The sequence below is a fragment of the Eumetopias jubatus genome, unplaced genomic scaffold (assembly GCF_037043125.1).
Source record: "Eumetopias jubatus isolate StellerSeaLion01/CBP00866 unplaced genomic scaffold, mEumJub1_p1.0 scaffold_1, whole genome shotgun sequence".
NCBI classification, from domain to species: domain Eukaryota; kingdom Metazoa; phylum Chordata; class Mammalia; order Carnivora; family Otariidae; genus Eumetopias; species Eumetopias jubatus.
The window spans coordinates 178,402,364-178,415,551 of NW_028274807.1; the positions used below are offsets into that span (position 1 = coordinate 178,402,364).

General features: G+C 35.1%; 1 protein-coding gene across 1 annotated transcript in view; it reads right to left on the minus strand.

Annotated features, from left to right (window-relative positions):
* Positions 1 to 2,626: 2,626 nt before the first annotated feature.
* Positions 2,627 to 13,188, minus strand: part of PPP4R2 (protein phosphatase 4 regulatory subunit 2) — a 52,092-nt gene continuing 41,530 nt past the window's right edge. The window contains exons 4-9 of the mRNA XM_028101666.2: positions 10,630 to 10,723; positions 9,038 to 9,075; positions 8,109 to 8,183; positions 7,719 to 7,862; positions 6,721 to 7,010; positions 2,627 to 6,465 (exon numbers count right to left, since the gene is read on the minus strand). Coding sequence (XP_027957467.1) covers positions 6,146 to 6,465; positions 6,721 to 7,010; positions 7,719 to 7,862; positions 8,109 to 8,183; positions 9,038 to 9,075; positions 10,630 to 10,723 — 961 coding nt within the window. The 3' untranslated portion in view covers positions 2,627 to 6,145. The remainder of the gene's footprint in view (positions 6,466 to 6,720; positions 7,011 to 7,718; positions 7,863 to 8,108; positions 8,184 to 9,037; positions 9,076 to 10,629; positions 10,724 to 13,188) is intronic.

The window sequence follows — 13,188 nt, forward strand, 5'->3', positions numbered from 1 at the left end:
GCTGGCCTCACTCTCATTTGACAGGCCTTCCAAGATAAGACAGGATCTGAGCATAAGGAGGGTAAAAAACATCAAGTTTTGGAGTCAAGAGCCCAGGATTCTCATTCTGACCCTCCCCTTTCAAAGGGTCCCAGGGCAAGTTGTCTTCCTTGACCTCAAATGTCTGTAAAATGGGGATATTACACATCTCATAGGGCTGATGGGAAGGTTAAAAGAGGGAATGTGTGCTAAGGATAAGGAGGGGCATAAAGTGTGTGCTCAATTAGTGCTTACTATTAGTATCCTGTTATTGCCAGGATTGAAACCTCAACTTTGATTCTGTTAACAACTGTTTTCCCCAGAAACAATACTTTCCTGTCCATGTTTCTCCTTAAAAGAAATGTCAGATCTTAGGGACACCTGGGTAGCTCCGTTGGTTAAACATCTGACTCTCGATTTTGGCTTGAGTCATGATCTCAGGGCCCTGGGATCAAGACCCCTGTCGGGGGGGGTCTGCACTCAGCAGGGAGTCTGCTTAATTCTCTCTCCCTCTGCCCCTTCCCCAACTCATGCTCTCTCTCAAATAAACAAAATTTAAAAAAAAATTAAGATCCTGAACTAGATCTAGCTTTAGTCCCATAATGACACTGAATGCCCAAAGAGTCCTGCCAGGTAGATACTATTATTTCCCCACTTCAAAAATGAGGACACTAAGGCTCAAAGAAATACTGTAACTTGCCCAAGGTGCCCCAGCTGGGGAAGGCAAACCAGACTTAACCCATATCATTGCACCTCCTATGCCCTTCTATTCTGCCCATTACACCCTGCTACATCTCTCAAGGCCAAATCTGAGAAGCCTTCCCAGACAGCAACAATTGCACTAAACTGCTCTTTCCAGTGCATCTTCCAAGTCACAGACCACCCTTAGTTCAAAACTTAGACTGTTTATCGTTCTCCAAAGGTGACTGAATTCCTCAAAGGTAGGAAATGGACTGAGTCTACTCTTTGAGCCCCCCAAATACACAACTCATCAAGTTGCCCAACTTAATTTTAGGTACCCAGTCAAGCTGCAAAGTGGGAGACTGTGCATTCCTAAATGCCCATGACAATTGTTAGTCGTCATCAACTAAGCTTACCCTTCCATGCTGCAGCATTACAAGAAATGCAAAGAAAAATATCCGAAATGAAGATAGCCCAATACCGACCACATGTTTAACCCTCAAATTCTCAGCAAATATATGCATTAACACTCGCAAGCCTACTCAACCACAAGCATTTCTTGACACAAGAATTAGTGAACAAATATCAAGTCCAATCATACATTAAAGCAGACCTGACTGGTTTGACTGTATGTCCAACTCAGAGAAACACCTGTCCACCATCAGGTGAAGATGTGCTGTGCCTTTCTATATGCCTGGGGAGGCTGGTCTTACAGACCTCTCTCTTCTGTTACTGGGACACTTATTTCTTGGTGATTCAGTCTAACTGCCCATGGATTTCCTGTCAAGGGCATCCAACTGTGTGTACTGCTCTGAACTCCATAAACCTAGCAGCAAAGAAAGGCTTCAGGGATGAACTTAGAACCCTTCAAGGGTGGGCAGAAATTGTAGGATTAGTAAATTTAGGAATCCCAAAATGGACTGTGCTGACAGTATCCACAAAGCCCACCTGATTTCAGCTGTTAACCACTTGCCAAGCACAAGGCTAGCTTGTGCAAGTATAAAAATTAGTATAACAGCGGAGTGTGCAGACTGGGAAACGGGATTGCTGGCATTTGTGTCATTATTTTTAGTTAAAAAACCCATTGCCTTTGGGAAGAAAGCCTGGAAGCATAAACCTAAACTACAAACTCTACTGCTGAATTTTGGAGAAGAAAAAAAGTCTGTTGCTCTAAAACTGTTAGAATTCAACAGTAAATAGTATTCTAGAAAAGCGAGTGGCCAAGGATGGTGCATCGTCATGCTATTTAGTGCAACAGTCTTCTCATTACCCCAAACTCTGTACTACCAATTCCGTTTACAAAATAAAGTTGCTTGCGGATTAAGTTAGAGATCAAATAAGAAGAATCTGAAATTCAAAAATATTTAAATTCAGGCACAGGCTAATTGGTACTATCTTCTGAATCCAAAGCCCCAAGTGTTAACTATTTACTATCATCTACTATGCAATACATTAAAGAAAGAACCCAGAATTTTCAGAAAACGGAATCCATTCTCTCCATTTAGGGCAATTCTACACTTCTAATCATGTAGTTATCTGAAGGAGACCTTTCTAAAATGATTCCAATACAAATGTTGTGGATCCATGCGTGCCAATTAGTGCCAAATTATGCCAAAAGAGAACTGTTTTATAAGGTAAATCAGGACTTTGTCAGATACCAGGTTTGAGTTGTCCATTCAAGTCAGCTGCACCCTCCATGTTGGAAATACCATTATCACTTAAGAAACAGAGCTGCAATAAAATCCTGCATTAAGCTTTTTCCCTTACAGACCAGGAAATGCTTACGGATCCTAAACCATCTGAAGTGACTGGGGAGGAAGAGCTGGGAGAGAGGTGTGAACTACTATGGCAAATAAAGTAATTCCACACATAAAGATATTCTTCTAATTTATATTTTATTGCATTATGAAAATAATACATTTGGCAAAGTAAGCTAGGCTCCAAATTGAAATAAAAGGAAATTCTGAAGAAAGTGTACTGATTATTTTTTAAATGTGAAATATTAGATGTATCCTAACCAATACATACTAGCATTCTTATTAGGCCAAAAATCCAATAAACCTAATTATAATAATTCCACATAAAATTACAAGGTGTTTTTGCATTCATCCATTTTATGATTAGCACAAATCTTGAGAACTGAGCTTCATTTGATCAAAACCAATGTAATTAAGAAACTCCTGTTCAAAAGACAATTTAACACTATCCAAAATTTTTATTTCCTTTGGTTCTACAAGTTGCATTTTCATCCTTATTCACGTTACATTTCTCATAATCAAACATTGTAGCAGCTATAGATTCTGCCCAGTACCTTTATAAGTAAACTAGTATATTACATTTACATTATTTGAAAAATTACTGATTTTACAAATGCAAAAATGCATAAATACATGCCTATCTACACCAGCAAAACAAAGTACTCTGAACCTCCATGCTTTAACAGGCTACACCTTCAGGTGCAGGATTTCTGGGATGCCTTTCTAAGCCAAAGGGTTATAGCTCTCTGATGGGGAATTCACTGCTCTGTCCACACTGTTGAAAGGTGTAGTTACAATAAACCCTAACTGGTAATCAACAATTAAAATATGACATTTTCCACTACTCATTTCTGTTCTGCTACATTTTCAGAACTGAAAAGATGGTATTTTTTAAAATGTACTAGGATAATGTTTTCACTTTTTTAAAAGGGGAAAGTGCTAAAAACATATCACATGTATATTCTGTATCCTCATCAGCATTTCAAGTTCTTTTTACATGTTGGGTTCAGAGTCTAGATTCTAACAGGTAAACAATCTGCTCAAGGCCAAAAAAAAAAAAAAAGAGAGAAAAAGAAAAAAGAAAGTAACATTTTTAATCACTGAGGTCTTGCTTCTTCATTTAGGTCTTTTAATATGACTTTGCTGATGTGTGTTAAGAAAATGTGCCTAAAATTAGCCTTTAAAAAATTCACATCTGAATCAGTTACTATTAGAACTGATGTATTCAGTAAGCAAAGTCTGTGTAAGTGCACCTATGCATACTTGCGGAAATCTACTTCCAAATGGGCATCAGTATCTTAAACCAGCTGAACAAGGTTTCCCACTTTAACTACAAAAGTATTCCACCTATCCTAAAGGAGATATTCCATTAGCATTCTACAATTATCTGTATAAACAGCAACAAGTTTGATCTACGATCAACATATGAATATCTAATAAATATTAAAACTATTAAACTATAGATTAAAATGCAGATCTCTCATAGAGTTAAGTGATGGCATTTTGGTACATTCACCATTATTGTACTTTATTTAATAAAGAAATACATTTGCCCTTGCAAAAATAGCAATTGCAAGTTTACAAATAAAACCACAGACCTCAAAGTCATGACGCTAATTTTCAACTTATAACCAACAAAAGTAAATTGATTTGTTTACAAATGGTCCATGGCACAATTAAAACAAAAAATATCAAAAGGTCACAGGATCTTAAAGAATACGTTTATTGACAATAATTTCATAAATATTCTAAAGAAAATTTCAAAATTTCTGAACTTAAAATGTTTAAAATCTGTTCTCATTGGCAAAATATTCCTCAACAAAATAATAGGTCAACAGGCCGATACAAATGAATGTCACATTTAAAATTGGCTTCAACATTTTTGCAAAAAAAATTTTTAAAAATTTACAATGTGTGATTTTTCTCCCCTCCTGGGTACAGTAAATATTCAGTTTTTATGTCAACTACTAGACATATTCTTAAATATATCGTCAAGCTGCTGTGAACCTGACAGTCCAGTCAGTCAGTAGTATATTTACCCTATAAACATAAACGGAGCCAAATCATTTTGGTAATTTTAGTCATAGCAACTGAAGTAGTCAAAATGCAAAAGTTGTGGTCGCCACCCACATCACCCCAAAGATTATGATACAGTGTCAGAAATTGTTTGCATCAGTTTTATAAGTTCATCTGTGTACTTTAGTATCTGAAACTAAAAAAGGGATTCTTTTGTATTTTGATAAAAATGTACTCGAATATTTCATAACATTAATATTTATTGCTTTATATGAATACTGTATTGAAAGCCCAAGCATTCAGTTTACACACAGAAATTATACAATTATATACCGCTTCACAAAGGCAGTGAACACATCACATTCTACAAAATCTACTTTACAGAAATTTAAAAATTCTAAATATCAAAAGGTACAGCTGAAGAAACAGGTATAAATTTGGCAGCCAGTAATTTTGACAGGGAAGTTGCAGCTTGCATGACTTTTAAATATGTGAATTTGAAAATATTGAGTTTAGAGTAATCATTGTGCTTTGTGTTAATCTGAAAAATATAACACTGGCTGTCGAAGAAGCATGTTCAAAAATATTTAATTCACCTCAAAATGTCATACAAATTATGGTGGTTTCTATGCACCCCTAAAGCTTCAGTCATTTAGCTCCAGTACATTACTATAGTAATATATTAATTTTTCCAGTACAGTGGGGTTTCATACCTTTGACATTTGCATACTCTAGAATAATTTAGAAAGAAATGTGTAATATTCACAATGTTGAGAAAAGCAAGCAAAAGGTCAAGGAACCTGCCGGGTTCTTCTGAGATGGTCTCATGTCAGCATTCATTCTACAAAATAGTAAGCTAATGTTTGAACACAGTTTCCAAGATAAAGCATATTTTTCTCATAAATAATGAAGTCTTTTTCTCAGGCACCTCAGAAGTATACAAAAGAATTTTAGTTTGAACAGATCTCTTGGAATGTGTTTAACCTGGTATATCAACAGACTTATTTCCAGGGTTTCATTCACAAGGGCCAGATTTTATTTGAATTACTCAGAAGAGAAACTGAAACTGTCTTCTGAAAGAGGTGAACTCAATCATTACCAATAGAAAAAGTATCCACTGTATTCATCTCTTATAGAAACAGAAAAATATAACATTTCCCCCTTAGAATTATATATATATATGTATATATGACTTAAAGTTCCACTGTACAGTCAAACAATAAAATCTGGAAACCAGCATGAAACCCTATAATTCACATGTTAAAATGTTGAAACTATGACCAAAATATGAAAACTGCTAGAGTTGTCAGAAAGAGACAAAAGATTTCTTGCACATGTATAAACTAAATGTGATAATCTCCAAAAGATTTTCAAAATTATAATTATTACCTTCCAGTTTAAAAACTTTAATTCTTAAAAAAAAAAAAAAAAATCTATACACAAACCACTGATTTGACCAGACCGAAAAAAAAAGTCAGCGGTAAGCAGGACCCAGAGGAGCTGATATTCACAGTTCTTACATGTACAACTCTTTCAGGATTTATCCCATAAAGTACTTTATTTTACAACCTGCTTCTCTTGTAAAACTAAAGGTCCACTTTATTACATAAAAGTTTTATACAGTGTAAAACCAGAACTGTATGTAAAATACTGCATCTACATTTTCTAAATAATTAGTCTTGTTCCATTGGTTCATCTGTGACTTCTGTGGTTTCGTCGTCATTTTCCATGCATGACTCTGAGAGAATCTCTCCAGTTTTACTGGAGTTGGATCCTACTAATTCTTCTGTCTCGTGGCAATCAGAACCACTACTTACAGGGCCTGTATTTTCACTACCTTCAGAATGTAAATCTTTCTCAGCTTGAGTCAGATCAGATTCCTCCATCTGATTATTTTCCTCAGAAGTCTCTTCATTCACAGTTAAGGCATCATCAGATTCTTTTTCTTGATTTTTTCTTTCTGGGATCATTTCTCTTGATGTCATAAAAGACTCTAAAAATAAGCAAATGTTGTTGTAGTTAAATTTTATTTTCAAAATACCTCCACAGTTAAGTTTCATGAATTCTGATATTCTACAGTTCAAATCATATCCCCTGAAACTCAGCAGCAACTACATACAGGTAGGAGAAAAGCCCAACATCAGCATTATAAGGAGTTCCATTATGTTAAATTCTTTCACACGCAAAATGAAGTACAAGAATTTGAGGATCTCCTTACTCCACCCTTTTACAGATGGTCTCTAAATACCTTCTTCTTCCTCTTCATCCTCGTCCTCATCCTCTTCTGTACAGTGCTGCCTGGTACAACTACTTTCCTTGTCTTTATCCTGAGGTGACGACGATGCTTCTGTCTCTTCTACCACAACCGAAGCAATCTCACTGGAAGATGTTTGACTGGCTGTCTCTCTGACTTCACTTTCTTTGTCAAACCTGAGTCTTTTTACCTCATGCCCCTCGGCTTCCACAGCCTCTTCATCTGGATGTTTATTTTTTACAGGGCTCACTGAGGAACCTTCTGATTCAGATGTTGCAGAGTCACTGTAAAGGTTTTTTGAAAGTGTCATTAATAAGACTGCTTTCATCTTCCACATTCTCATTTTTAAGGTCTAATCATTTTTAAAACTGTATTTCTGTGTCAAAGTTAAATTATAACATCTGGGTAAAGAAAAACACAAGAGAATAATTTCAAGGGAACCTAAACTGTGTCAAGAATATTTCCCACTAGAATGAGTCAAGTTATATGGCATTTCTGTTCAATTCTCCAGTAAGTTAAATGTCTTCCCATAAGGGAACTATAAGTCTTCCAGATGGACATACTCATGAAGACCTCTCACTCGTTTAGTCTGCTTTCCCTTAACGTGATGCAGAAAATCTGAGATGGGATATAAATAAAAGGTTTCCTTTAATGATCTCCAATGAGAAATAACTCACAAAATTTTCAACTCATTTATAAATCTTTTCAGGTTACTTTCAAAAACAAGAAATAGAAAACACCATAACCGCTTTACTTCCTTAAGATCCTATTATAAATCGGATCTCCCCAAATTAGCAGTTTTAAGCCTTCTCTCTGACCATCTTCATCATGTGCTAATGCTGAAAATGTCCAGAAGCCATAGACCACATTAAAACCTTGCTGTGTTCCTCAAAACAAGAGTATATAGTAAATAATGAGTGCTGAAAACAATGGATAAATGTCAACTTATTTTGAAAACATTTTTTGTTTTTAAATATACATCACATACAAACCTGTGATTTTTGTCCTCATTTTGCTGTAAGTTTGACTCTTTGCTGTCTGTGCTCTCAGGCAAGCCATTTGTTGTCATCGGGACTGACAAAGAAACCTTTGGTCGATTAAGTGGCCTGGGTGTTCCAGGCCCATTTATATTAGACCTAGGATAAGATAAATGAACATCGTTTTCCCATTTTGGTTAAGAAGTCACCCTCCCAAGGTTTGCTTATGTGAAGACATCACAGAAGTATTTACTCTAACTCTGACTTTCAGATTTAAGGGTTACCAAATTAATTGTTTAGTATATATCTTCCATAAAATGCCCAACTTTAAGAAAGTATATTGAACCTGCTTCTCAAAATTAGGAAAATACAATTTCTCTGCGATATTAAAATCAATAATCTCACCGTTCAGTATAACTTGGTGAATTTCCAGGAAACATAACACCATTCATTCGATTTAAACTATTGGAATTGTTTTTCCTATGAGAAAAGAAAAAACACTATTATAGATCGTTTAGTTCTTTAATTTTGGTATGAGCAATAGGCCTAAAAGATCTTTTGTACGATCTCACAGTCACAGAACCAAACAGACTTTTGAGAGAAACAGCATTAAATTATGGGATTATCTTAGTATCTCATTTAACACAGGTATATTCTTGTGAGAGTTCTAAAAACAAACTGTTATTGTCTACGAAATCACATTTTATAAATCCAGTGTTTCTCCACAGGAGACAATGTTCTCAATTCCCCTTCACGGAGCCCACAGTCCCAGGGGACTTTTGGCAATGTCTGAAGACATTTTTCAGGGAAAGAGAGACTGGCATCCAGTAGGTAGAAGCCAAGGACAGTGCTAAACCTGCTTTAATTCCCAGGACAACCATTCATAACAAAACATCAATAGTGCCAAAGACTGTTTCTTAAACCAACACCTTAATTTGCTATATAAATCTTGACAACTGGAAATACTTTTCCATCATGAGGAAGAAAGTCATCAAGAATCTATTCCAAACCTGGAGTTATGCCCCAGAGACGCCATGGTAAGGTATCTAGGATGGGATCTCAGGGCCCTGAGTACCATGACAGTACATAAATCCACAAATCTTAAGATTACAGTAAATCATCAATCACTTTAATCCAAACCTCTTTACTAGAAAAACTTACAGATAATATCACTGGTAATATTCTACTTGAGGGACAGGGTGGTAGGTTCACAAGTATTTATAAATGTTATCCTGCCTCATTCCATACAAAATAAATGTAACCTAATTTAAAGACTAATGTATCAGAAATGATATAATCAGTATATACAGAAATACAAAAATCTTTATACTTACTCTGAAGAAGGATAAACACAGCTAACAACCATCACATTCTGCAATAACAAAAATTGATACTTTAATATGAGGAAAAGCACTACAACATAAGGTTTAATCATTTGTTTTAAGCTCTCAGAATCACCCTGACAGATTTAAGTTCCTATCTTCTCCCATTTTACTAATAAAGAAAATAAATGGTTAAAAGTAAAAACTTTAATCATGGGGCGCCTGGGTGGCTCAGTCGTTTAGCATCCGCCTTTGGCTCGGATCATGATCCCGGGATCCTGGGATCGAGCCCCACTTCTCCCTCTCCCACTCCCCCTGCTTGTGTTCACTCTCTTGCTGTGTCTCTGTCAAATAAATAAATAAAATCTTAAAAAAAAAACTTTTAATCAAACAACAGAAACTAAAACAGTACCAGACTAAATCTAATAACCTACTAAACCATTTGCTCCTTCTGCCAGTATTATTTTAATTCTACTCTAGCTACTATGGAGCCCTGACATTATATATCAAATGTAATACAGTGGAATAGTTTTAGATCGAAATCATGCCAGGATACTTAGATACTGAAGTACTTAGGCCACATATAATGAATTTCCTTAAAAAGCAGTACCCAATCGAAAGTTTGATGTGTAGTAGCATCATACCCCCCCCAAAAAGCTTCAGACCTTCTTAATAATATAATCTCCCCAGTATCCTGATATGACTACTTTGACTGCCTCTTCAAAGATTGCCAAAATCTAAATTATTGAAAGTCCAATAAGCTGAAAATAAGTACTGACGAATCATCTCAGTTTCCTGCCCTTCAGGAATCTTATTAAATCAAAGGCATGGAAGCTCAACAAAACAAATTAAACCAGTAAAGCCCTAAGATCTATTGTAAACATTAAGTAATGGTTTTAGAGTCCTGCTCCAAAGGTAGACTAAACTGAATTTGAATTAGAACCATAAAATGAACATTGGACTATGTTTTAGGATCAAAGAGGGAATTAGCAACCTACTGGTCCAATCTTGGTCCCCACAGGGCTCCTTCATTGGTTCTTCAAACAAGTCAATTTCCTACTTTTCATTCCCTCAAACACCTTGATGTCTTTGTTCATCCCATTGTTTCCTTGATCCAAAATGCCTTTCTCTTACAACATCCCCTACCCACAAAAAACACCAATGCTTTCTTCATTCTTAAGTCTGATCTACATCTTTCTCAATATCTAAGTTAAATTTCTGCATCAGATTTTCCAAAGCTGTGCACCAAATCCAGAAATGAAGAAATGAATTCCATGGGTAAACAAGTGTGCAAAACACAACTACAATTGAAATAATGCGAAAACTTTGCAGAGCCTTTAATGTTAATGTATACTAGGAATTTTGAAGAGACAATAAGCTGCCTTCCTCATACTTAACTGATCACAAGTCCTCCCTCTGTGCCCCACCTATTAAATCTCACTCCAAAACCTAGTTTTTCCCAGATTAGGAAAACAATTTGAGAAAAACTTCAGGTAGGTTTCAGGAAACCTATTTGAAGAAAAGGTGCCTAAAACAGAACTTACTCAGTGCTCTCTTCTAAAATAGATTAAAGTTTAATATAATCCCAATGATAAAATAAATACCTTCTCTACTCCTCTGAGAAATTTGTCTGTTCCTGTATAGTTTCTCCTTGGATCTGTTAGCAATTCACATAGTCGCTGAATAGTAAAAGGGATACTGCAAAAGAATATAATTTTATACTTTGAGGTCATTAATTATCAAGAGAATTAGGAACATTATCACTCTTGCTATTTAAAGATTTATCTAGTCACCCATGTATTAAACGACAAAAGAAAATGCTACAATAGGGAGATGAATAGATGAGTGACTTAAAAAATAGGCAAGACAATAAACACACCTGTCTTTTTAAACAAGAAAATTCTTTGCCTTAAAAAGCAATTAAAAAAAGAACACACAAAATCTTAAAAGTTTCAAAACTAATGAAGAAATATATTTTAACATTCTCAATATGATTATTTTAAAGTTTACAAGAGAGGCAACACAAATAATAATCAAGTTACAGTTTATTAAATACAGGAACTTTTCCTCAAGCACTCCTTTGCACACAAAGATTTCTTTACAGTGTCTTCAAATAAAACTAGATGCTTTGTTATCATATAGAACAAGGCAAATGATTCCAATGAAAAAGTATTATAAATAGGGTTCTGCTCCATAGTTTTACAATCTATGTTTCATCACATGTAAAATACAAATACAATCGATATTTTGATAAGCGCCTTACCATAATCAAATTTTCACTTGATCATACCAAATACAAAACTGATATAAGTTGGAACAAAATCTTTTATAAATATTTAAAAAATTTATCTCACACACTATTAGCATTCCTCAGAATTACAGTCTGAACAGCAAACATAAGAGCATTAGATAAGACAAACACAGCTAAAAAGTACAAACATAAACTTCAGATTTCATTATATGCCATTCATATATTTATTGACCTTATAAAGAGAATTACAAAACCTCAAATTAAGAGTTAATATTTACAAAGTTCTTTATTACATATAGGCATTTTGACACAATGTTCTCCCACAAAGGAAAGCAGCTAGTGCATAACAGTGCCAAGACTCAAACCCAGTGTCTCTAACTTCAAATCCCCTGTCCTCCCCTCCATTATTCCAAACATACTTAAAATCTTGTTTATTTTCTAATGGGACAGACTATATTTAGTTCTCATATTCTTAGCATCAATATTATTATGTTCTTATAAAAAGTATAAAGCTTACAACAAATTTTGAAAAGGTATAAAGTGTATTCATATGAAAACATTTTACTCATGAGGCCAAGAATCGACCTTTTCTCAAGTAGCATCAAAACCTAAAAATCAGAAAGCTATCATTCTGTCAACAAAAGACTATATGCTAACTGAAAGAATGTGTGTCTGATATCACAAATACTCAGAAGCAACTAGAAGTTACAGAACTCTGTTCACCATGACTGCTAAAGGAAATTCCTCTGGGTTTCTAAAAAAGAATATGGTTTCTTCCTTTTGAAAATATGGTCAGAGGGGAGTACACACACAGTCAAAACTATGGAAAATGGAAAAATCAAATCACACCAACAATGTTACTAATAAAGAAACAGCTTATTACTGGTCTGTTTTATTCATTCCTATAAAGACACCACATAAGTGAAAATCCATAGCTAATACACAAAACTGTTAACTGCATTAAAAAATTAAGGGAAACATTTTCCCAAGCTGCATACATAATAAACAACATGAGTTTACAAACTGTCTTTCCTCAGATTTGATTGAAAGCTTAAGGGCAGGATCTCCACCTTTATATTAGGTTCAATATACAAGTTATTTGTACACCTATCCTGAAATGCAGTACCACCATGGATTTCTGAGTATTAATGGTATATGTGCACCTCAGCCCCTTCTTCACGTTCATTACTTTCCAACTCTTAAAACACACAAAATCCACCTATGCTATTCCCTCATTAATAACTCACGGTGATATTACACTTAACAGTGTATACATTATTCAAAAATAAGCAAAACAGCACCCAGTGTTAAGAATATTCAAATAATCTCAAATGACAAATACTTCAACAGGTATTATCTATGTCTTTTCCTCCAACTAAATTTCTTTCAAACACCAAAACCAGTATTTTCTCTTAAGGTATAAATAGCTTTGGGGCGCCTGGGTGGCTCAGTCGGTTAAGCGTCTGCCTTCGGCTCAGGTCATGATCCCAGGGTCCTGGGATCGAGCCCCGCACCGGGCTCCCTGCTCGGCGGGAAGCCTGCTTCTCCCTCTCCCACTCCCCCTGCTTGCGTTCCCTTTCTCTCGCTGTGTCTTTCTCGGTCAAATAAATAACATCTTTAAAATAAAAAAGAAAACATAAGTATCTTTAAACTTTGTTTAATAATGTTTATGCTGTATGCTTTGGCTAATTTTCTTCAGGAAGGTAAGTAAAAGTGTAGCCAATTATTAACAATACATGTGTTGATAAATAATATTGCTTTTGGGGGGGGAATGTATTATGTTTGCACAGGACTGTTAGCAATAAAAGCCTATGATAAAATGTGTTTACTCTCTCTCAAATAAATAAATAAAATCTTTAAAAAAAAATGTGTTTACTCCTTAGACACTTTCAGGAGCTTTTTACGAAGTGTC